We start from the raw sequence: 27,115 nt of genomic DNA on the forward strand, positions 1-27,115 counted from the left end.
ACAAGGGGCAAAGGCCAAGCGAATTCTTCATCATACAACACCACTACATGTAAGAGACCAAAACAGGCACTGGGAGTGGGAGAGAGATTCCCAGGCTGAATGGAAATACTGATTTTAATAAAATTTAAAAGTCCTTAAAGTCAACAGAAGACAAAGATCAGTGTATCAATTCATCATCTAGACCAGAAGAAGCTAAATTATTACTAATGTAAATTGCGTAGAGTCAGTAAGGATCTAGTTATCTACTAGTTGTGTGACCTTGGGTGAGTTACTTATCCTCTTTGAGTTTCAGTAAAATATGCATAATGAGGATTTGTTTTTTAGGATTAAATGAGATATTGTATTAGCCCATTGCCAAACACATACAGGGCACTCAATAAAAGGTAGCTGTGAATTTTTGGTCTTAAACTCTAGCTGAGTTTAAGGTAAAACAAATGAAGTTGAATACATAGAAACAGTTAAATTGGAGAAAGAAGTTAATATTTATAAAATAGAGATGATATAAATTAAAGTATATGAAATGTATTCAAAAATTTTTTTTAGTCTGCTCTAACAGAAATACTTATCAGTTTACTATTGTATAAACAGTAAATCTCCCATTTTCTCATCATTCTTCATCCCTGAATGCTTGCCTCTGTGCCGTTGCTACCCTAATGACACTACTGACTGCCTGGTGGCATCTGTTACCTGCAGTGCGACGCTAGCACCGTGAAGAAAATGAAAGCAGGGTTCACAGATGGGCTTCAGGGAGTCTGCTACTCCCTTAACAATACCTCTCTTGCCTTTGGCAGCCTTATTTGCCTCCTAACTCAGCTTTGTAATGAAAAAGATGGTTTACAATGTCACAGAGCATTTTTAGGTACAACTGCACCATGAATGGTTTGTCAAAAGAGCTTCTCAAACTTGAATGTGTATAAAAATCACCTAGAGATCTTATTAAAAGTACAGATTCTGGTTCAGTAGGCCTGAGATGGGAACTAAGATTCTGTGTTTCTAACAAGCTCCCAGGTGATGCCTGGGCTGCTGGGGAACCACGCTTTGAGTAGCAAGAATCAGATCTGGAAATAGAAATGGTTTCTAGGGTTTTTCACTGTGTTACTTAGCAGACAAATATTTTTATTTCAAGTTATCTCACCAAATAATTTTTCTTCACAATTAATCAAATTATAATTTTCACTTAGTTATTTTTAGTACTGTATGCACAATACTTTCAAAATTGTTTTAGTATCTGAGCGATGATTCAAATGTTTAAATTTTCCAAAATAGTTTCCCCTCCCTTCCGGCTCTGATAGTTTGATTTTTAAAAAAAAAAACTGCTGCTGGCCCTGTGGCCGAGTGGTTAAGTTCTCAAACTCCGCTTCGGTGGCCCAGGGTTTCACCTGTTCGGATCCTGGGCGCGGACATGGCACCACTCATTAGGCCGTGTTGAGGCAGCATCCCACATACCACAACTAGAAGGACCCACAACTAAAATATACAACTATGTACTGGGAGGATTTGGGGAGAAAAAGTGGAAAAAAAAGAAAAGAAGATTGGCAACGGTTGTTAGCTCAGGTGCCAATCTTTAAAAAAAAAGAAAAGAAAAAACTGATAAATAAGCAATTTAAGTTTGTGTTCTTTACTGAATATTTAAGTTAAAATTAGAAAAAAAAACTGCAGTGGTGACCACAATAATCAATACCCCTGTCCTCCCACTTCATCTGATGTCATTGTTCTTTGAGTCACTATTACAATACTCTTCATTCCTTCCCAGTGTAATCCTTTGTCTATTTGCTTCCTCTACCACAGAGCCCCTTAAATCTAAGAGGGCTCCAGAGGAGAGGGTATGTGAAGTCAGGTAATCATCTCTGACCTTAATAAGGAAATCCACCTTTTTCTATGGCTTTCATGAAACTGTCCTTTTCTAACTGGCTCCACAACTTAAACTCACTGTTTTATCTTAATTTGATTATCTTATAGTGTTCCTCCAGTTATTAAATTTACCTGTAATTTTTGGTAGCACTAATTGAATTTAATATAGCATCTTTATCATTTCTTTTATATTGTACTGTGTGCAAATGTTGTTTTTGTGGTTGAATGAAGCACAGATATAGAATAGAGTAAATATAGCCATGTCTCAGGGTCTTTTAAGTGAAGAATCTTTTTGCATAGGCATTTAAACCTATTACCTATTAATTTAATTTAAACCTATTAATTTAAACCTATTACCTATTACCTATTAATCACTATTATGATACTTTATGTCATAGGAGTTAAATCAAATGCTCTCAGAAACACCACCAGTTTGGAAAGGATCATCAAAGCTATTTCGCAGTCTTAAAGAAAGAGGTAAGTTAACTTTAGCACTTACGCATTTTAATATTGACACTATATTATTTCTACTATTTATATATATATTTATGTATATATACATATATATTTATATATAATGTATATTATGTATAATATTCATATATATTTTATATATGTAAATATATATTTCATATACATATTTTCCTCATACTTAAAATAATTTTACAATTACGTGTGCGTGTGTGTGTGTGTGTGTGCACGCGCTACAGAAAAAACTGAAAGAAAAACACCAAAATATTAATAATGGTTGTTTCTGGATAGTGGAATTAAGCATGGTTTGTGTTTTAGTTTTTATATATGTTAATCATGTCTTCCAAATTTTTTACAACGAAGTGAACTTTTATTGTTTAAAAAAACCAGTATTTTCTTTAACCGTATTGAGAAGTATAGGTTATATTTGCCACAGAAAGCATTTTTCAGAACAACTCCAAATGTCTATTTTTCTTCCTTACATTTTACTTTTGGGAAATTATAGACTTTCTTAAATCTAATCAATATGAAAAACTTATTGGATATGTCTTGGCTGCCGAATTTGAACATGTTTCTCTTAAAAATAATACTCACTGCAAAAGCCACCTGTTTCAACTTACTCTATTATCTATGCCTATGTGTCTAAGTTAACTCGTTAATTTATCCATTTCCCTGCAATCAAATTATATAGCTTTTATTGCAGTTTTCTTTTACAGTGTACTTTTTGTACATATTTATAGCAAAAAATAATTAATGAAATCTCTTTAATCTTAAAAAGGAATTTTTCTTAGAAATATGCTTTTTTGTATCCGCAAGTATGAGTATTCAAAATAAAAATATTAAAGAAATTATATAAACAGTGACTTTTTTCATCAATTTTAATCGATACTGGTTTGAAAATGTATTTATTCTAGCATGAAGACAAATTCCTTAAAGGATTAGTTGTAATCCATATATTTTTTTGAGTAGAATTAGAAATCCAGATTGCGTCCACCTGGTTCTCATGGACTCTTATCTTTTATTGTAGGCTTTTCGTAACTATGGTTTTAATCTGGGCCAAGCTATCTTTAAAGCTCTTAGAAGTTTTTTCCTGGGAGTTCTTTTAAAGATTGCCATTCAAATCTTTGGGTGGGATGATAGGATCAGGAAAATTCAGAGCTCAGAAAAATCAAGTAAGATGGTGAATTTAAAAAATATTTCCTAATACCTCTCCTGGGGGAATACAAACTGGATCAAATATAATCGGAGAAAAATAACTGCATGGAAGAAGGAAATTGTTTTTAGTTGAGGGGAGAGTTAAATCTGGAAGCCCTGGGTGTAGGTGTGTCCTGATCTTGTTATGTATGTGCATATTTATATATTTTTTCAAGGCAGTGATCTCTTCAGTGCTATCCAACAGAATTATCGGCAGTGATTTGAAATGTTCTATTTCTGTGTTGCCTCATATGGTAGCCACTAGCCAGATGTGGCTATTAGGTACCTGAAATGTGGCTACTGTAACTGGGGAACTGAATTTTTAATTGTATTTAATTGTAATTATTTTAAATTTCAATAGCCACATGTGGCCATTGGCTATGCTGTAGGACAGTGCAAATCTATGACATGGTGACTGGATGATCAAGGTAATCCCTGTGCCCAAGAAGTTTTAGAACCATTTGGTCAGGTGAGGTAGAGAGGTACAGAGAGCCTTGCTTTTTTGTAAAGAGATTAAGTGGCAGAGGAACTTTAAAGCTAAATCTTTAGAGCTACTAAAGATTAGTTTACAAGTGAATTTTATCTGCTTAAAATATTACCCAGCAAGAAAATGTTATGTAGTTTTACAAAAAATATTACATTAGCCAACTGTAATGTATCATGATATAGGAAGTAAACAGTGTAATGCTTTTAAGGAATTTCCCTTAATTAAATTTGCAAAAGAAACCTAGTTGGCCTCTTCCTTATCCTCTTTTTCTAAAGATTGCAACATTACTATATGCTTAGCATTTATTTTTATTTTATTTTTTGATCCTGAGTGGCCTTAAAATAAATTGAAAGGTCAGTCTAATAGTTTTCCATTTTTGTAATGCGAAAGCTTTAAGAATCTACATTTCATGTTCAGTAGTATTTCCTCTTTTCCTTCACCATTTTTACTAAATTATATCATGAGTTTCAGTTTGTTCTCCTTCCCTGTGGATTACACTACCTCAAAAGCCATTTAGTTCCGCAGACAAGTGCCCACCACGATAATCATGATCAGGACTCTCACTGTTAAGTAATCCTTCACTGAGGGAAATCTTGAGTTAGTTAAACTTCTTTATACCAACCAACATCTCCTGTGTTCTACCAAGTCAATTAGATCAACAGTCCGACGGGATTGTGGAGACAGAGGGCCCATTTCCCCATACCATTTCCCTCTTTCCTCCTGCTATGCTTTCCTTCTTTCTTTTTTTCTTTCTTTCTTTTTTTGAGGGATCCCTATGGAATCTAGGTATTGTATCTTTATATACATTGACCATTCCAGAATCTTTCTCCCATAACATTCATGGCAATCAACCAGAACTATGTCTCTAGGTCACAATATTCTAGTATAAACAAAAGAGGGGAATGCTTTCAGGGGCTCCTAGCTCCTTCTCTTCATGTCTTCTGACAAACTGCCTGACAGTGCCTCCTCTTGTCTTTGTTCTGTAACAAAGAGGGTAGCCTCAAAGAACATCAGGTAAAATGGAGTTTTAAAGTTTACAGTCTGATTATTCAAGGATTTGTTATGCCCTTTTACCATACATCAGGACTATTTGATATCTGGATGAGTGTTACTAACTTGTTCCTGATTTTAATTTTCTCAAGATCCACTTGGAAAGTCAGTTAAGCCATTAATTGTAATTTTGGGTGTTATAGTCCAAAAGCAAAAATTTGAGTAACAGAATATATATATTTATTTACTCCGAACAAACTCCTTTAAAGTTTGTAATTGTGGGATTACAGGGAACTCAGGATGCAATATACAGAAAGTGTAAGCCATTTAATTAAAAGAAAAACTTATTAGAGTACATTTAATAGAAGCATTAAGTTTGTCAAGAATAATAAATGATAACTTGAAAGCAGAAAAGTGGTAACTATGGAGTTTTGTTTTTTGAATGCAATACAGAAATCAAATTTCTAAGGAAGAATGTCTAAATCTTTTATTTGAATTACTAAGAAGTAATTAAGCACTTTACAGTGTTAACCATTTCCAACCTTTTTATTTTATGTTAGATTCATATATTGAAAACTATTAACAAGTTTAAAATTTGTAGCTATAAGTAAACATTATAATTTTGCTTTTTTATGCCAATATGTCTGGGAACATTAATGGGAATTTTGCATGGGTTTCTACAGAGGTGTGTGAAACAATGTAAAATTAATTTTGTTGCTTCTTTTGCTATCATTTTATAATAATTTATTCTCATTCAAAACAATACTTAGTATCTTCTTTAAAACTAAGTTCTTTATTAATATTATTTATTGCTATTATAAGAGTAATATTTTACTTGATAAATATGAAGAGAAAGTATTTTATATATAGTGTAACATACTGTTTTTCTTCTAGGTGTGATTTCTTACACAGAATATCTTTTTCTTTTATGTATTTTAACAAGTAAGTATATTCATTAAGTCTATATCTGGATGCAGTTTTCATTTTTAATCAGAATCTTGGAAAACAAATCTTTCTTAAGTTCTCTTACTATTGAAAATCACTTTAGGCCTATCCATGCTGTTTTGCAAAATTCATGTCTAAATGCCAGTGTAAAATGCTAAGCATAGCACTATCAGGGGTCAAAAACATAAATATTTTTATAGCTTATGGTATAGTAATAAAATGGTCATAAATTGTAAATTTAATATCATGTTTCAATCCTTGTGGTTTAATCTACATGAGAGCCTAAAGGTCAGGGCATGTAGTGATTTTAAATTTCCTGCTATACTCATTCAAAGCACATTTTCTGCAAGACTATTGTGAAAGAATGAGTCTTCTAACTAGTGAGTCTATCAGAATACCCATCATACATTCTCAAACAGCTTTGTTAACCTCTTCCTCTCATGTGCAGCAGTTCTTATGAAATATATGAAGGGAGGGTTTCAGTTAAATTTCATTGCTTTTAATGGAGGAACTTAGATCCTATAGTTTACTGTGCTCCAGCCACCGGATCTTTCTGTTCCTTGAGTTCCCACCTCAGGAATTTGTACTGTCTGCTCCCTCTGCCTTCAGTGCTTTTCCTCAAGATGCTCATGATAATAAACATCATTCAGGTTTCCTTTCAAATGTGAAGACTTAGAGAATCATTACTTGACCATCCTCCCTAATGTAGCTCCCTCTCCCATCTCCCTTTTTATCCCTTTCCTTGTTTTATTTTCTTCACAGCACTAAACTGTCTTGCTTGTCTCCTCACACTTGATTGCAAGGTCTATGGAGGCAAAGATTTTATCTTTTTTTGTTAACTTCCATATCAAGAACAGTGGCTGGCACATGTAGCCTCTCAAAAAATAGTTGGCAAATGAATGAAGAAAGGAATGAATGAAGGAATATCACTAGTGGAATTTCCAGTTGTGGGGATTTATAGAGATGTGTGGAAACGAGTACGTCAATAAACCTCTGTCAGGGGCCGGCCCCGTGGTGGCCGAGAGGTTAAGTTCACGCACTCCGCTTTGGCGGCCCAGGGTTTCGCTGATTCAGATTCCGGGCGCAGACATGGCACCGCTCATCAGGCCATGCTGAGGTGGCATCCCACATGCCACAACTAGCAGGACCCACAACTAAAATATACAACTATGTACTGGGGAGCTTTGGGGAGAAAAATTAAAAAAAAAGATTAGCAACAGTTGTTCAGGTGCCAATCTTTAAAAAATAAATAAATAAATAAACCTGTCATTAGAAATGAGTCTTAAAATTCCTTGTACTTCTATGATTAGAAAATTCACAGCCACTATGTTATTCTGAATTTAGTAATGAATGACGTTATGTTGGAGTTTTGTTGCAGGAAGTTTGGGGAATGTGTGTGTGTGTTTCAAAAAATTAGCCTCTTTTATTTTTTCTTGCTTTTTCACTCCTGGACTTCAAATGAAATTAAAACATTGGTGCTGAAGAACGAGTCTTGTGTAGTTAGTAATAGGACTACCTGACGTTGTTCCAGACTGGAAGGCCATTATGACGATTTGAGTCTGTGAGTGGGTGCCAAGGAGTATCTCAGAGACTTATTGAAAGTGATCCTGTTAGCCAGAACAACTTTGGATCTAAATTAGAAGTTGTAAGTACCTAAACCAGCAGAGTGATAGGCAAGAAGGAAACAGAACTGGTTAGGAAAGCCACTTGTTGAGATGGCACGAGGTATGGTCTGAGGGTATAGAAAGAAACACATATGGTGGCTTCTGCTTACTATGGAAAGGTTAGGATTTCTGGATACCGTGAGTCTTCCTTTGGCGTTCAGGACCCTTTTAGAAACTTCTAGGGATTTGAATTGGAAAATTATGCATGTTCAGATTAGAACCAAGAAAAATGTGAGAAGAGGGCTGGCAGGAAGTGGGCTATGTAATCTATGTTACCTATGTGTAGTTTTCTCCTCTTTACTTCTTATTAACTTTATTTTCCCTTCCAAACAATGCTTCTAAGGACTTCCTTTCTATGTGTATTTTCAACATCTTTTTAAAGCTTATAACTTGGTTATCAGAGATGGTATAACTTTTTCTTTCTTTCTCCAGTGAATGATAATGAAAGTAAGTTTAGATTCCTAAAATATATGCAAGAAATGAGCTTGCATAAAAGACTGGCTTCCGTTTCCATTATTTTCAGAGACAGCTGTTACCAGTTAAGAAAGCAGGGCTGTGTGCTGCTTTCTTGCTCAGTCCAAGATTTCACAACAGGCAGTGGCAAGTGTAAATGTGGGAGGTCCTTTTTAACCTTTTGCCGGTCATCTCAAAAGAAAAGGTCAAATGTTTTAAAAAGGCATGTACACTGAGCTCCTCTTCGAAGGACAGGTTCAAGGTTTTTTTCTGTGCAAGTTTTCTCCTTTATGCTTTAGAAGTGAAAACAGAAAAGGAATTGAACCTCATTATAAGGTTCATAAAATTACAGCACTTCATAGTGTGTGAAAGTCTTTCTCGGAAAAGCAATTGTTTCTTGTATTTAGAGGGAATTGGGAATTAATTATTCAAGCCTCTTTTTTTATTTCTGTTTTTGAAGTCTCTAGAAGTTTAAATCCAAATGTGTAATCTCTCAGGCTTGATGTTTATTTTATAGGACATTTCTGTTATTATTTTCCCCAGAATTTGGACTAGTCTGTTGTGTCATATTTTTTTTTTCTTCTGATCTAAGTAGTTGAAAATATTTCAAATGTGATGAGCTGATATTTTCCTTTTAAACAAACTGACAGACTTTGGATAGGAAATAGAAATATTTAGTTTGGGAAGGAAAGTAGTCAAATTTTACTGTCAGTGCTATGCAACAAGTACCACACAAGTACTTTGAAAGTATATTATCAATTCTTTTATTAAGTGTGCTAATATAATGAAGCAGAAATAGGTACACATATATATGGCTTTTATTATATTTAACTAATAGTAACATGTTACTCTTAATTTTTTGGTTAAAGAAAGTATTTCTGTACAAAATATGAATAACGGCTTACAACTAATATGGTTTTGTACTTTAAAAACATTTTTCCATTTCACAAATCCTTTTCTGTTTTTCTGGCAGAGCCACACGCAGGTTTTAGAATAGCTTTCAACATGTTTGACACCGATGGCAATGAGATGGTGGATAAAAAGGAGTTTTTGGTGGTATGTATGTTATATGCTGCATTTTATCAATCATTAAATGTTACTTATATTTTTGTATTATTTGGAATACTGTTTTAGAAGAAAGTGAAAAATGTATGCTTTCACTTGAATTTAATAAAGAAATATATTCTCATGTACTTTGAATAATTTTTACATTATAAAAATGTAAATTATATTCAGTGTATAAAGATGATTCTAGTTGTTTCCACATTTTCTGGAAATTTGAAGTGTGTTAAGTATTTTCCATTGGGTGGGTAGCAGGTAATCCTGAGGCATTAGATATGCCCAGTTAATACTCAGTCTCGTAATATCAGCCACCCAGTCACAACTTTTTGCCACAGGAGCTTCCCTTCCTTCTCATTATAGGATTTATGATTTTCCTTTTTCCTTTCCTCTCCCACTCATTACCACCTTGTGTTGTCCCCCTAGTCTTGTCCCCATTTTCCATTTCCCTTCTCCTGTCTTTGACCAAGGGCTGATCTAAAGTGGGAGGAGTACGATTGTTCTTAGGTATTTGTCCTTTGATCGTGCTCACCTGATTGGTCCAGTGTGGGTGCTGGTCTGGCAACATCATCAGCTGCTCACTCATCTTACCCCTGCCCCCCTTCCAGAATTTTTGTTTCTTTTTACTCATGTATCCTGCTTCTACTTTTGCGGCAAAATGCCTGTTCTGTTTTTTTTCCGAGGTGGAGATTAACATTAATTTATTCCTTACAGAAACAAGGTCTACTCTTAGCATTTATATTCAATTCTATATTTACTTATGCTCTCCTAGTAAAAATAAAAGGGAAAGATGGCCTATAAATAGCCATTTTACTTTCTATTTTTCTCTTGTAACAAGCCATTAAAACTCCCTTAGATGTACAGCATAGAGAATACAGTCAATAATAACTTTGTATGGTGACAGATAGTAACTAGACTTGTGATGATCATTGGTAATGTATATAAATGTTGAATCACTATGCTGTACACCTGAAACTAATTTGATATTGTATGTCAACTATACTTCAATAAAAAGAAAATCCCTCAGAAAACCTGTTAAACAGCTTAGTATTTTCTTCGGAGGTTGGAACACGGAAGAAAAACTATGAAATCATTCTTTTCTGTGGTAGAAGAGAGAAGGCATAAAAATCCTCATCAAAAGCTAATTAGTAGCCATTCAAAAGGAAGCAAACAGCCTTTTACTGGGATCTATCAAAAGGCTTAATCTGACAGCCGTGTAGCCCTTACCCAGGTACAGTCCCTGAGCCAAGCCATGGGAGCTGGGACCATGAAGGGTCCCTCATTTTAGTGTTTTTCAGGATAATGGGGAGGTGAGAGTTTTCAGTTTCATTGCAACACATAGAGAAATGTTCCCAACATCCTAAAATGGACAGATTTCGTTTAATATAGTTTTGTTATGACAGTGTACAACTGTATTTTAGGACTTTGAGGATGGACCTAGTAATCTAAATAATTTTCAATAAACTGTCTATTGGAACTCAGTCTGTTAATAGCTGCTTTTATATAGATGTCTTTTAGAATATTGTCTGTGGAGATGGAAAGTAAAAATATTCGTGTAGAACTTCTATTTGTTACCACTCTATGCTCTTATTAAAGCTGCCCTCGCTTTCAAACTGTGGTTTACTCTTAGCAGTGGCCATACTGCTGCCTCACATGGGATGTTTTTTGTTTGTTTGTAAACAGAAAGAGTTCCTGAAAGCAGGAGGTGGAGTTGGGCTAAGTTATTTGTGGGGGTCTAAAATCTGTGATTCTCCTGCCTGTTTATAAAGTGATTATTAACCTTTCCTTTTTTAAAAACTCTTTTCAGTAAGAAAAAATGTGCAAAGAAATTGATGGTAATAAAATCATTTGTATTTTTATTGTATTTTTAGTTGTTACTACATATCTTAGGAGGTAATACATTTTATTTGACTTTCAACTATTGCCATACAAAATGAAATGAAGGGTTGAGACTGCTGTTCAAATTACGTAGATGAGAGCAATGACCTCCTCAGAAAACTGAGATAGAGGTAGGATTAGGCTTCCATTTGTAAAATAGGATTTTAAAGAGGAAAAATACCATTTATACTTATAGCTAACATATGTTAAGTCATTATGTGACAGGCAACGTGCTAAGTAATTACTTGTAATATTTCCTCTGCACAGCATTCTTTTAAGACCTGTCAATAATATTTCAATAAAGGTGGAGAAAAAAAGTATTCCTGTAAGGTAAGGAATTATCTCCTTATTGCTGATATGGAAAACAAGCTTTAAATAATTAGAGTAGCTTGCTCAAGGCGTTACACATGCAGGGCCCATGCTCCCACCACAGTGCTCAGTTACCTGAAAGAGACCTTAGAGGTCTTCTAGTCCACCTTCATTTCATAGATGAGCAAATTGGAGCCCAGCGGGGCGTGAGTGACCTGTCCGCCATCATAAAATTAGTGTGTGACAGAAGATGGGCTCAAATCCAGAGTCCCTGGTTCTATTCCAATGTTCTTTATACCCCAGAAGGCTTCATCTCTTTTTGTGTGTGCACCACAGACCCCATGTCTTTGAGTCTTAGAGATAAAGTAAAACTATGATTTTGTACATTTAACTTCACTATGGGTTGCCAGTATCAAAGGATGTATTTTCTTTTTCTCAGGAGAAAAAAAAATTGGTGTCAGAAAATATATCTGTATTTTCTTAATATAAGTAGTCTTAATGTTCTCGATGGATGAAGCTGTTTTCTTGTTGGATATTTGATTCTTGATTGATTTCCTTTTCAGCTTCAAGAGATATTCAGGAAAAAAAATGAAAAGAGAGAAACTAAAGGAGATGAAGAAAAGCGTGCAATGCTGGTAAGAATAATGATAGTAGTTTCAGGTGGGTTTTCTAGGTAAGAATTGTTTTATTCATGTTGAGAAACAGTACTTAAAGTCTGTAACTTTGGAGCTATCTCTTTCTTAAAAACTTTCTGAAGTCGTTATGCACAAAAATTGCTTCAGTATTTATATGCATCAATATCAATATTTATATCAAATATTGATATTAAACATCTGTATCCATAATCACATTCATTAAATCATTTTCATCCATATTCTTGTTGTTTGTGAGATTTGAAGGGTATTTTATATAATAGATTAATACAGATCATTATGCATGTAAAAATTTAAAGGTGAATTGCAAAGATTTAAGTATACACGTGAATGAATTTAGTGATACTATAACAAAATGAATGTTGAAGCAAAAACAAGAAATTATGTTTTTTGCTTTCTCAGAAATATACGCCATAGATTCTTCCTCTGGGATGAGTAAGTTTTCATCTAATTCTGAAGGTAGAGATAAGCAACGTTTCCTTCCATTTTCCTACCAGTTTTCATTTTGCTTGTCCCAAGTGTTTCAGCCTGACCACATTCCAGGTTCACATAATAAAAATAACAATTACTGAGGCCTTACTATCAGCACTATGCTAGGTGCTTTGCATGTGTTTTCTCATTTAATCTACCTGACAGTTCTCTTATTATCTCTAATTATAGATGAAGGAAACAGAGTTGGAAAGGTTAGCTGGATAGTTGGAAAGGTTAAGTATCTTATCCAAAATTACATAACTGTTAAATGGCAAAGTCAAGATCTGAACCGAGGGCTGGCCAGCTCCAAAATCTGCACTTTCACCCGTGATAGCATGTTTCTTCATCTGGTACTTAGATAGCAGAAACACGGTGAATTTTGTTGGCACTTAAATGATAATTGTTTCATTTATAAATTGGTGACCCCATGCAGTAGTTTAATTGGTCTATTTGGAATTCAAATAATTAACTGGGAGTTGCACCAGTTTTTATTCTTCTCATTGTTATAAGGATGTATTATAAGTATTTTTTAAATCACGAATTATCCGTAGCAAGTGGGTGCCATATTCAACCCCAATAGATCTATGAAGTGTGTATTTATATTTATATTAATAAAAGTAGATTATCTGGATTATGAAATAAATATTATTTCATGGGATATTTATGATATAGTTATCATCAGTATTTGTAGAACCACCTCCAAATATGTTAATTGACAAGGCTTATGGAAGAAACTCTTAAAAATTCAAACAGCTGATTATAGTGTTAGCCAAGTATTAAAAGGGACGTTGAGAGTTCTCTAGTTTAGAGGGCTGGACCAGTGGCATAGTGGTTAAGTGTGCACGCTCCACTTCGGCGTCCTGGGGTTCTCAGGTTCGGATCCTGGGTGAGGATCTACACACTGCTCATCAAGCCATGCTGTGGCGGCATCCCCACATTTAAAATAGAGGAGGTTTGACACAGATTTTAGTTCAGGCCCAATCTTCCTTACCAAACAAACAAACAAACAAAAAGAGTTCTTGGGGCCCGCTAGGTGGCACAGCAGTTAAGTTCACACCTTCTGCTTCAGCGGCCCAGGGTTCGCCAGTTCTGATCCCAGGTGTGGACCTACGCACTGCTTGGCAAGCCACGCTGTGGCAGGCATCCCACATATGAAGTAGAGGAAGATGGGCACGGATGTTAGCTCAGGGCCAGTCTTCCTCAGCAAAAAGAGGAGTATTGGCGGTAGATGTTAGCTCAGGGCTAATCTTCCTCCAAAAAAAAAAAAAAAAAAGAGTTAAAAAAAAAGAGTTCTGTAATTCAGGTCTCATGGTTTTCAGATTGTGATCAATAAATCCTATATGAATTAGCCCCATAAATGCAGTTTTTTAGAGTATTAACAAATAACACTAGAGAATTAAATACCATCATAAATTTTGTTTTCTGTAGATAATATAATATATTGAAAGAAAAAACAATTATTTTACTTTTGATAGATTAACTATAATTGACTGGATAGGTAAGTTGTTAATAAAGTATTTTTTAGGAGGTTGAATTATGTTAACGAATCTTTTGATATAGCTCAGTGATAAAGTAGATAGTATTTCAGCGGATAGAAATTTAACTGTTTTATGTATTTGTTCATTTGTACTACTTCCAGAAAGGACTTATGGATCTTCCGGTAAAAATACAATACTATTCTAAGTATTAACATTTACTAAAATACGTAAGTCAAATAACAAAGGGAGAAAGGAAAGGGAGAAATAATAGCAGACAACCCACATTGGGAAAAGCTACAGTGTCAGCACAAACTTGGCTCTGAGCTTCATTGCAGCCCAGGTAAAGTAAATTAATACTGATTTAATTTAAATAAGTTCATAATAGTGATATAATAAAACTTCATTAACTTAGATTGATTAGAGAAAGTCTATCTGAATTATGAAATCTAAGTTATATCAGCATACCCTAAATTATTTTATATGCATATAGGTTAGTGAAGCATTCTCAGGCAAATATATGGGGAAGGAGACTTCTTTTAAAGAACAGATAAAAATAACTTACAACTGGGGCCGGCCCAGTAGCCGAGTGGTTGGGTTCACACACTCTACTTCGGCGGCCCAGGGTTTCGCCGGTTCGGATCCTGGGCGTGGACATGGCACTGCTCATCAAGCCATGCTGAGGCAGCATCTCACATGCCACAACTAGAAGGACCCACAACTAAAAGTATACAGCTATGTACCAGGGGGCTTTGGGGAGAAAAAGGAAAAATAAAATGTTAAAAAAATAAGTAACTTACAGCTAATACATAGCTTGTTTATATGTAAAGGAATGCTTACTAAAGTCCTTGTTCTCCATTACCTCAGAGGTATTTATCTTACATAGTTTAATTAGTGCTTCTGAAATCCTATTTATATAATTTAGCTATCAGAACTATTCCTTACAACAATTCAGAAATAATCTTTAGTACAACCTTTGAACTAAACAGCACTCTACAACAACGCAGCCCTCTACAAATATTTGTTACCATGTTTAATGATAATGATAACTAATGGGAACTTAATAGTCGTCACATTTTAAATAACGCAGATCTGAACTTATGAGATTTTTGAGTTTTGAGGCAATTGAAATTTAGCTTATAGTGAAAATATGTGGATTACATTAGAAAGACAGTATAACACAGACTCAGGAGCCGGATTTGCAGGGTTTGAATATTAGCTCTGACATTCATTACCTACGTGTCCTTGAACAAAGTCCTTAACCTCTCTGTGCCTCAGTTTCTTCATTTGTACAATGGGAATAATAGGAGTGATGACCACATGTGATTGTTATGGGGGTTAAATGAGCTAAAACATGTAGCCACTTAACAGTATGTGACATATAATAAACACTCAAAAAAGTTAGCTAATTGTAAAACTTAAAGTTCTGTTTTCATTAGTGGAACCACGCAGCTGCTTTGAACTGAATATTTACATACCCAAATCAAAACTAAATTTAAAAATACTTACATACCAAAATAAAACCAAGTATGCTTCAGAAGGGAAGAGAGAAACAAACATAACATTTCATGGGACATTTATTATGTGCTAAGCTCTGTGCTATATCCATTATAAATGTTACTCCCATTTAGTCCTCATGACATTTCTCCCAGGTAAGTATCATAACTGTCTTACAGATGAGAAAACCATCTCAGAGAGGTTCGTTAACTTGCCTAAGGTCACAGCACTATTAAGAGTAGAACAGGATTCCACTGTAGGTCTCTCATGCCATTTCCACCGCCATGCCACTACATCTGGATTTTTCCCGTCATATGTAGAATTCCTGAAGTGTGTCTGAATAAAACCTCATACTTTGAGGAACATGTTCTACTCAAAGCAATAGTTCTATCAGAAGGTGGCAATGAAAATAGTTGAAATGAGCACAAATTCATTTAGTGTTTAATTATATGAGATTTTAAAAACTTTGCTACTCATCTTTAACATTTATCCCACTTGTATTATGTGTGTGCTCTATATAGAATATAGCATAATGATTTGCCCTTCCTAATTGATTATTTTGTCGTCTTTTTCTTTTTTTCTTTTGCTATACTTGGGTTCATTCTGAAATGTGACACTTCATTTGGCCCTTTGTGCTCTATGTCAGCGTGTTCAACTTTATGGATACCATTCTCCTACTAATAGTGTATGTACAATACTTTAAATGTTCTTTATGTAAATAGCCCTCACCTGTTATACTTGATAATGTTATTTCTTTAAATAAGGCTATATCTGCTATTAAGAATGTTTAGGAATTAATGAATATAATAAGGTGCAACCAAGCCAAAATTTTTTATTTCCTTCCTAGATTTATGAGAAGACTAAAATTTACAGACCAATTGTATATCTTTAACTTTAGATTAAAATAAGGGAAAGGTGAGTGAACAACAAACAAAAACTCTGGTAGCATAATTGAAATTTTATATTTTCCATTGGTATTTGAAGAGTTAAATACAGATTATGGAGCAGATTCTTAGGTTGTGCTCCTACAAAACACAGGTATTTTAAGAAGTAGATCTATCCATCTTATATACTGTTTTTTCTCACTGGGTAGACCCTCATTGGATATATAGTCTTTTCTGTAATGGATAGACTTTTCAGTATTTCTCCCAAATTTATTCTAAAACCTTTGATGCCTGCCTACTGCCTATGGTCTACACAAAAAGTCTAGTATAAGATGACACTTGATATGTTTAGTGTATCAATGTATCATTTTATTTCTCAAAGAAGATTATAACTTTCATACTCTTCTTTTTCTGGAAAAAGTTGGGAGTTCCTGCAAATGATCTTCCAAATGTACGCTTTCTTCTTCTTTCTCTTCTCCTGGAAGGTCAGAGCTTGTTGGTTAGCCCAGCTGCTAAACAACTGAGAGCAGGCTCTGGCCCCTTTTGAATGTAAACATGCGCAGTTCATTTAATTTCCCCAATGATCCTTAAGTCACTTAGAAGGATCCCTCAAGTTATGCAGATTCCACCTGAGAGAAGCCCTTGAATTTGGGGTGACTGACTCAGCATTAGCCTGCTGGAAGTGTTCCAGTTAGTGTACCACGCTAAAAGCAGGTGTGCTACCTCCTCTGTGGCGAGTTCGTCCAAATTCCAAACCACTGAAACTCACTGTGTTCTAGATTTGAATGTCCACCGGGGGCTGATTCAGCATAAAATAAACCTAAGATATCTTGCCTAAATCACAAGGAATGGGCCTCGAATGGGCTGGAGAACAAGCCAAGTCCATGGGACTTTTATGACTGACTAATTGTTTTGATCCCTAACAAGATACTTTAAATTTTTTCTACAAAATTCGCTACTGTTTTCCATTAAATAAAATCAACCATTTTCTTAAACCTTTTAAAAGATTCATCTGTCAATCATTTCAAAACTTTGAAAGAATGCGTATGATGAAAATCTCACAGATTTTAATGTAATATGCCCTGTGAAACTTAATAATAGTTATGACTTTATTATTTATTTTTCTAATCTGTTATTGCATGAGCCATTTTTCCAACCATGGCACTTTATATTTTTCCTTTAAACTCATATGTAATTTTCATATAGATGACTGTGTTTTTTAAAAAAATACATTTCAGAGTAATATTGTGAAAAAGAAATGGGTACTAATATAGTTCTAGTTTAAGCCATGTATACAAATTACAGTCACTCGAGTAGACATTAAGAGAATAATGTTGAGAAGCAGATTTGAATTGCATTATTTCACTCATATTATGCTTGCTTATTTAATAGGAAAGTAAATTTATGATTTTACATTTTATTGTGGTAATATATACTTTTATTTCTATTATTTATTTTACTGAAGGCATCTTTTCTTACATCTAAGAATATAAAATACATATTTTAAAGTGATGTAACTTGATGTCATTTTTATCCACAGTCTTAAATGGGCTTCATGATTTTTCAATTTCCTTAGGAGTTTAGTTGGTTATATAAACTGACTTTATTTTTCCTATGATAGAAAAATTTTTGTTCAGAAAGGAATGATTATTTTTAAAAAAAATGTAAGCAAACAAGAAAAATTCATTTAAAATTAGAAAAAAAATCAGATAACCTAAAAATTTATATGAAATATCCTTGATTTGTGTATTGCACAAATATAGTAGTATAATGTTATAAGTTAACTGGCAGTTATCTGTTAGTTTCCAGAATTGTAGATCAACTGGAGTGATAAAGTATCTGATTTGAGTACAGTTCATGTAGCTGAACTTAACCTAGGATTCTACCTTAAGGAAGAAGTTCCTTCAGGAAAGACGGGGCCCCTCTTGACTGTTACTAGGAAGAGAGATTCTGTGGCCCCCCTAGTAGCCTGTTCCAAAATTTAATCATTCCTACAGTAGACTTTGCGTCTGTTCTGAGGAAGTATTTTTTGCTGCAGTGTAAGGTTGAGCGTACTCCTTTGTATCCATGAAGATAGTTACTTTATAACCTTTTCTGTTCCAAACCACCCTGATTGTTTTCATATTTCTTATATACTCAACACTTGATTATCTTACCACAATAATGGAAAGAAATATAAAACATTTGAAAGAATAAATAATGCAAAAGTCAAGTATATTTGACTTTGACATGCCTTTTATGACTTTTTTAAAGTTTTTAAAAGGTTATCTTAATTACCCTAATTCCATTGTAGCCAGAAAGTGTACCAGTTTTTATACAATTTTTGACATGTGCTGAGACTTGTTTTATGGGCTAAAACAATGTCAGTATTCGTAAATGATCTGTATTTGAAAAGAATGTGTAGTCTCCAATTTGGGGTACAGGGTTGCTGTGTATATATATATGTATGTATGTGTGTGTTTATCATATATATGTGTGGGTCACATATACATACATATATATGACCAAACATGTTAATTATGTGTTTTAAATCTCTGTCAGTAATGTTGCTGTCTGCTTGATCTCTCAATTAATATGTTAAATTACACATTATGATGATTATTAATTTCTACTTGTAATTCTGCTGTTTTTTATTTTATATATTTTGAAGTATTGTTATTGCCTGTATGGGAATATAGATTACTTACATTTTCTTAGTGAAATGAATCTTCTGTTATTATACTATCCCTATAGCTCTAGTTATGTTTTTTCCTTAAAATCTATTTTAGTTGTCAGAATAAATATACCACCTTTATTTATTTACTTATATATATATTTTTTTGGTGAGGAATATTGGCCCTGAGTTAACATCTCTTGCCAACCTTCCTCTTTTTACTTGAGGAAAATTGTCCCTGAGCTAACATTCATGCCAGTCTTCCTCCATTTTCTATGTGGGATGCAGCCACAGCATGGCTTGACAAGTGTGTATAGATTGCCCACAGGATCCAAACCTGTGAACCCCAGGCCACCAAAGCAGAGCACGTGAACTCAACCACTACGCCACCGAGCTGGCCCCCCATACCACCTTTATTTTTATTAATATTTTGTATTACTTTCTTTTTTATTTTCTACTTTTTCCTCTAGTGATGATGAAGCTTCCCTGATTTTCTAAATATATTTTAGTTCAGAAATTTACTACAAATAAAATGTGTGTATAAAATGAAATAAATAATAATAAAAGTTCAACCACCACACAGATCAAGAAATACAACGTTGCCATGCCCCTGGAAGCCCCTTCATATGTCTCTCCGATCATAATCCCCGCCTTCTCCTCCAAAAGATATCCACAATCATAACTCTTGTGTAAATCACTTCTTTGCTTTGCCTTGTGGTTTTACCACCTGTCTATGCATCCTAAACAATATAGTTTTACCCATTTTTGTACTTTGTGTAAATGGGATCATATTATATTGTTGTATCTAGTCCTAGTTCATTCACTTTTATTGCTATAAGCAACAGTTCTCAACATTTCCATCTCAGGACCGCTTTACATTATTGAAGACCCCAAAGAGCTTTTGTTTATGTTGGTTTTATCTATGTATATTTATTATATTAGAAATTAAAACTGAGAAATTTAAAAGTATTAATCCATTTAAAAATAATGTTAAACAAGTTTTTATGAAAAATAACTTTAAAAATGTAGCGAGGAGTGTGGTATTTTACATTCTTTGCAAACCTCTTTAATATCTCACCTAATGGTTTCTCATAGGTGCTTCTGCATTCAGTCTGTTGCAATATGTTATTTTGGCAACAAATACTATCGTTTGTTTCCCTTGAAATGGCAGGCTCACTTGGTTCATTTTCAAAAAAATGTCTGCCAAATAGCAAAGTCTAAATACCCATAGTTTGTCTGTCAGTTGTTCTTTCAAGTAACAATGATGCTTCATGAAAACGGTGGCTAATTCACCTTGTGGCACAAAGCATCACACAAATGTTTTTTCTCAAGACACCCATAGAACTTCAGTAGGCAGGAGAAGTGCTGTGTGCATGCTTCCAGTTTCATCACACCAGATATTAAAAGGATGTGTGCTCAAAGGTCCATTTAACACAGTTGTAAGTTTTATTCTTCGGCAAGTACATTCTTAAGTGAATCTTTTTTTTTTAAGGTGGGTATGTGGAATGACTTCTGAATGTAATGACTTCTCAAGAATGTAATGACTTTGGTCTTTGGTGCCACTGCTGTCCTTGTACTAAGGCTCCAGCAATTTTACCCACCATTGCTTTTGTATCGGTACAAATGTCAACACATTACCAAAGGCAAATAATGTCTTTAAAATGCTTTGAGGAAGGTAATATCTATTTTATGTTTTGTCCAGCTTTTTCAGTTATTCTCAGTGAGAAGATTGGTGCTATTTACTAGCCTGTCATTAATAGAAGCCTGGTATATCTTTTCCAACCTTTCTCTTTCCTTATACTTTACATGTGTCTTTTTTAAAAGCATATCTTGTGTATTTTATTGGTTTCTTTTAATCTGGGTTGATAATCTGTGCTTTTTAATTGGAAAATTCAGTCAATTTACATTACTGTGATTACTAATTTATTTGGATATATTTTAGTCATTCTATATACTGTTCTTTTCTCCTTTCTTACCTTCTTCTGCATTAACTTAAGTTTATTTTTCCTCTTTTTATTTTCTCTATATTAGTTTAGAAGACAGTCACTATATTTCTATTTTGTTGTGTAGTTATTCTTGACATTTTAATAGGTATACTTAAAATAATGAAGTCTTAGATTAGGCCATATCTTTACTTTCTTCCTTAAAGTCTTAAAGTGTTTTGATATGTTTTATTTCCCTCCTGGCATGGGTACTTGAAATTGCACATTGTTTGCCTTTGTCTTTTATTTTAATCCCACAAATTAGACTTAAGGTATACCATCAGTGTTTGTTTAGAATTACTTATGTATTTGCCATCTTTACTCACTAATTCCCTCTTTAATCTCACCCTTCTTAAATCTCATAATTTTCTGCTCACAGTGTATCTAAAGTGAGGGTCTTCTGGTAAATGTTTTTTAAAAAGCCCTCTTTCTGAAAGTATCTTTATTTTTACCTTATTTTTTTCCAGTTTTATTGAGATATAATTGACATATAACATTGTTTCAGTTTAAAGTGTCCAGCATAATTTGACATATGTATATATTGCAAAATGATTACCACAATAAGTTTAGTTAACATCCATCACCTTAAATAGTTACATATTTTTTTCTTGTGATAAGAACTTTTAAGATCTACTCCCTTAGCAACTTCCAGTATACAATACAGTATTGTTATAGTCACCATGCTGTACCTACATCCCCAGGACTTACAACTGGAAGTTTGTAGCTTTTAATCATTTCCCCACCCCCACCTGCCTCTGGCAACCACCAGTCTGTTCTGTTTCTATGAATTTGTTTATTTTTACTTTTATCTTTAATTATTTTTTAAACTTAGATATAATTAACATATAACATTAAATTAGTTTCAAGTAGACAACACAATAATTCGATACATGTATGTATGCCCCTATTTTGAAAGATAATTTTACTAGATATATTAGTGTGAATTGACATTTACTTTCAAAAAGTGATGGTATTTTTCTAGTCTTCCAGTTTCTATCATCGAAATTGAAAAGTCAGCTCCGAGTCTAATTATTATTCCGTTGTAGGTAATCTGTTTTCTTTCTGACTACTTTTATGATTCTGTTTACTTTTGGTATTCTACAATTTTACTACAGTGTATCTCTGTTTTTGCTGTTATGTATCATGAATTTATTTGGCTCCTCAAATATGAGGATTGTTTTCTTTCATTAATTCTTAAATATTCACTGCCAGTAAGTCTCTGAATATTTTCTGTTTCCCATTTTCTCTGTTAATACTTTCTGGAACTTTCATAGATTTTTATGGTCTTTCCTATGTCACATAACTTCTCTTTAATGATTTGCCATATTTTTATCTTTTCATATTGCATCCTGTATAAATTTTTTCATATTATCTGCCAGTTCACTAATTCTCCCTTTAGCTATATATAATATGATACTAAATTTTAGTGGTTCCATTTTTAATTTCTAGAAGTTTTATTTGGTTCTTTTCCTAATCAGCCTAGTAATTTTTGGTAGTCTGTTCTTCCTGAAAAATCCTTTCCTTTCAATTACGGCTTCATATTCTTTAAACTTATTAAACTTATTTTGTATTCTATATCTAATGACGTCAATATCTGAAGTCTGCAGGTCTAGATCTACTTTTTCTTGTTTCCGCTGGTTCTCACTAATTGGAGGCTTGTGTTCTTTTGTGTTTAGTAATTTTGTATTGTGAGCATGTATTTGTTGGACTGCATCTCTGGGGATTCTTTAAGGACTGGGTTAAGGGTGTGTTTTTCTCAGGAGGAATGTGAGTGTCTGATCCTATGGTATACTGGGAGGAACTGCAGTCCTGTGTAACTTTAAATTACAATTCTCAGATTTAATTTTTCAGGCCACAGTTGTCACAGTGGCACAGATTATGAAGATACAGTTTGTTTACATTTTGTGTGTGTGTTTTTTACATATCACTAAAAGTAAAGAAAGTTTACTGTCTGATTCTGTGGGCTGCCACTTTGGGGTTTTTTCCCTAATTTGCCTAATCTCTGAGTATAACCTTTTGCAGACCTGAACTTTATATAGGGTATTTGCCTGTCTGGACATGGATAACTTGAGGGAGCCATTATTCTGCATACCGCAGGGATATATTCCCATCTCTAAATCAGTCTTATTTTTTCCTAACTTCTTTTTTTCTTCCTTTCTCCCTTCTTTTATTTCCTTCCTTCCTTCCTTCCTTCCTTCCTTCCTTCTGTCTTAGTCTATTTGGGCTGCTATAACAAAAATACCATAAACTGGGTGGCTTATAAAGAACAAACATTTCTCACAGTTGTGGAAGCTGGGAAGTCCAAGATGGTAGAGTGACAGATTCAGTGTGGTGGCTGATGAGAGCCTACTTCTGGGTTCATAGACATACCTTTTCAGTGTGTCCTCACTTGGTGGAAGGGGGCAAGGGAGCTCTCCTGAGCCTCTTTTATAGGGGCACTAATCCCTCCTATGAAAGCTCTACCCTGGTGACCTAATCACCTCCCAAAGGCCCCACCTCCTCCTAATACCATCACCTTGAGGGTTAGGATTTCAATATATGAATTTTTCAGATGATAGCTCCTTCCTTCCTTCCTCCCTTCCTCCCTTCCTCCCTTCCTGTCTTCTTCCCTTCCTCCCTTGCTCCCTTCCTCCCTTGCTCCCTTCCTCCCTCCCACCTTTCCTCCCTCCCTCCCTTCCTTCTTCCTTCCTTCCTTCCCTCCCTCCCTCCTTACCTCCCTCATAGAATGCCTTGAATAGGAGCCTGTTTTGCCTCAACCAAAAAGGCATTAGGTAAATTCTTGACCAAAACTGCAAAGTTTAAGGAAGTTCTACTAACAGCAGACTCTAAACTTAGGGAAAAAATATATCAGACTTACAGGTACAGTACATTGGGACATCATTTTGCCTTTGCCATCTATGATTTTTTATTTTTTTAATTAATCAATTTCTTTTTTTGAGTAATATTAGCCCTGAGCTAACGTCTGTCACCAATCCTCCTCTTTTTGCTGAGGAAGACTGGCCCTGAGCTAACATCCGTGCCCATCTTCTTCTACTTTATATGTGGGATGCCTGCCACAGCATGGCTTGACAAGTGGTGCATAGGTCCATACCCTGGATCCAAACTGGGGAACCCTGGGCTGCCGAAGTGGAACTTGCGAACTTAACCACTGCACCACCAGGCCAGCCCCTATGCCATCTGTTTTTGAAGTTCTTCTGAACTGTGTCTTCTTTTATGTCTTTTAATGAAGGTCTACCTAACGCTCTGATGAGGAGGCCTAAAATTCACATAGTAATCAAAGACACTGGGAAGGCTTCAGGAAGTCTTTGCAAAGTTTCCTGTTATTTACATATCAAAGCATCATAATAATCTGTTTCATAACCATTACAATGCTCAGTTATATTTGGGCATTTTCCCCTATCAGTCTTTCCTTAGCCTATACTCATATATTCTGATTTTGTATTTGCTTTGCATTTCTTGCTCTTAAAATCTTCCTGATTTTCATGGCTACTTTAAGCTTATTTTAAATATCCTATTATATTTCTCTAGTATTAAAGTTTTCTGCTAGTTTTGAATGTTCTGAAAATTTACTCTTAATTTTATCATCCAAGTCATTAATTAAAAAGTTAAATACTGGCTCCTGAACAGACACATATGTAGGAACCTATGACTGTGCCCGGGAAATCACTGCTATATTAGCTATTTTTTCTGTTGATTCTATATCATATACTTACTACAAGGAATGACAGTAGCTGCTGTGAGAGTATTGGCTCTTCCCTCAAGAACATTATAATTTAAAAGACTATGTAAGATTTAAAAAATATATACATAGCCAGTTACAACAATTCAGCTATATATTCTATCATAACTTAATCTTTGGAGCTAAATGGTGAGTTGGAAAGCTTCTGCAAGAGGGGACTATTAAGCTGTTATGTTCTAAATAAAATTTTTTTATTTTAAAAAGTTGTATATTATCCTGATAGATAAGTATACATTCTTAAAATATTTTAAAATATGGGAAAGCAAAAAGAAGAAAATTTTAAAACCCTAATCCTATCATTCAGAGATAATAAGTATATTTTAGTATATTTACTTCTTTTCTACTCTCAGAAAATATATTTTTTCTATAGAGATCTTTTTCGATATAGTTTGTTAAACTAATTTTATCCCTTAACACGTTGTGAATATTTTTCTAATGTCATCAGCGTGTGTGTGTGGGCGTGCGTGGGTGCGTGCATATGTGTGTCTGCGTGTGCGACGATGACCAGTGTTTGGAAGTAGGGATGAGACATGGCTTCACAAAGCGAATCGTTCCTGTTACCCTCGTAATAATAGTGTAGTAAGCCTGATTTTCCAGTTTGATAGGTTTAACAGTCCATTTGTTTATCATATACTGGCCTTCTAAGTTACAGTTAAAAAATATACTCACAATAAAAATATTTAGGTAATATTTGCAGAGTATTTAATCTAACTACCACTTATTGAGGTTCTACCACACCTATATAAAAGAAAATGAACTGTGTTAGTTCCAGTTAGCTAGTTCTACTTATTTACCTTACATAACTGCTTAATTAAAGCTTATTTATTACTAAAGGGGATGACGAGCAGATTCTCTGTCATATTGCTACATTTGCACTCATGGTAATAAATATGTCTATGTTGTATAAGCGATTCCTGCCAAGTAACACTTTCCTATTAACATTTTATTAAAATATGGCAGTAAACAGTGTTTCTGCTTAATAATAATCAATTAAAACTTAGACCTTTGAAATAATTCCCAGATGCATTATAATTTTATTGGTGGCACTTTTAGAAATTAACACACACACAAAATAAAAGTTCTCTCATCATCAGCCAGACACTCCTCAGTACATCATGCAGCATTTTCTTACAACAGCCGAGACTGAGAAACTATGAAATCTTCCCTGATAAATCCTCACAGAAATGGCATTTACTTATTTTGTTTGTGAGACCCAAGTTAAGCTTGTGGTTCTACGTTTTCATCTGAAGATTAGACTACACCTCTTAATCTTCATATCGCCTTCTTCTCACTAGCCAGTACTGAGATGGGAGCTAGTGTTCTGTCCTTGTAATGGATTATAAAGTACATTATCTGTTCACAATAGGCACACTTAGCAAATCACTGAGTAGCTTTGAGTGGTTTGACTTAAACTGGCATATTTCTTTTTGACAAGTTTTGGATTAGTTTAAATTTTGTTTCTCTAAAGTATGGATGTGGTCATTTTGATTCTTTGATGCACTAACGCAATATATCCTAGCCAACGATAATTCATTTTTAAATTAAGCATGATTTTTATAGGTTGCTACAAAATGACCAAAAATCTTCTCCCAGTGAATTCACTTCACATGAGGTGGGAGTAAAATTTTTATTTCACACTTTCTTAGAGGTTACACATGTTTCAGGAGAAGGGCATGGCGGGAGGGGGTGGATAATGTGATTCTTTTTGACAAAGCCACATTGTACTTGGAAACATTGGTTGTATACCATTACACCTTTGAAATTACCCTGGGTTTACTAGCAGTGTAATATGATACTGTTGTGTGCAGCAGAAAACAAAACAGGTAAGTTAATGTGTTTTCTTTTCTTTTCAAGGTTGACTAGAAGAGATTTAAAGTGTATAAATTGTCGTTCTTTGTGACTGTTCTTTAGATTTCAGTTGTGCTTCTTAAAACTCCTGCAGGTACTTAAAACAGATGCTGAGGAACTTGTCTCCAGAAGCTATTGGGATACACTGAGGCGTAACACAAGCCAAGCACTCTTTTCAGACCTCGCAGAGGTATAATTAAACCTCCACCAGGTCCTTGTACTATTTACCATTTTGTTAATCTAGTTCTCATTTCATTTTAGAGTCACAGTGATGAAGTCAAAAATATATTTTATATTTTCCCTTTTCTCCAATAAAGTAATAATTCCTTTATATAAGTGGTATATTTAAATATGTCAGCTGTGCTGGCAGGGGCTGCAAGCTCACCTGTAATAGTCTGTATTAAATCAACTTGCTTCTTATAGAAAACATGACTTTACAACTTGGTTAAAAGGAAATACTGTTATTTTTTACTTAGAGATCACTTTTAGGAAATTTGGAAATACTATTTTGTAGTTTCACTGAATTTTTTAAACCTAATAATTTGCAATTTTATATGAAGTACTGAAACTTTTAACTTGGTAAAGATAGTTAATGCCTTAGAGCTATGGGTA

The 27,115-nt window shown here is 34.2% G+C and overlaps 1 protein-coding gene across 1 annotated transcript in view; it reads left to right on the forward strand.

Annotated features, from left to right (window-relative positions):
- Positions 1-27,115, forward strand: part of MICU3 (mitochondrial calcium uptake family member 3) — a 100,101-nt gene that overhangs the window by 47,844 nt on the left and 25,142 nt on the right. The window contains exons 4-9 of the mRNA XM_046648796.1: positions 2,250-2,328; positions 5,888-5,935; positions 9,029-9,111; positions 11,865-11,936; positions 16,044-16,082; positions 26,598-26,693. Coding sequence (XP_046504752.1) covers positions 2,250-2,328; positions 5,888-5,935; positions 9,029-9,111; positions 11,865-11,936; positions 16,044-16,082; positions 26,598-26,693 — 417 coding nt within the window. The remainder of the gene's footprint in view (positions 1-2,249; positions 2,329-5,887; positions 5,936-9,028; positions 9,112-11,864; positions 11,937-16,043; positions 16,083-26,597; positions 26,694-27,115) is intronic.

Source organism: Equus quagga, chromosome 22 (assembly GCF_021613505.1).
Source record: "Equus quagga isolate Etosha38 chromosome 22, UCLA_HA_Equagga_1.0, whole genome shotgun sequence".
Lineage (NCBI taxonomy): Eukaryota > Metazoa > Chordata > Mammalia > Perissodactyla > Equidae > Equus > Equus quagga.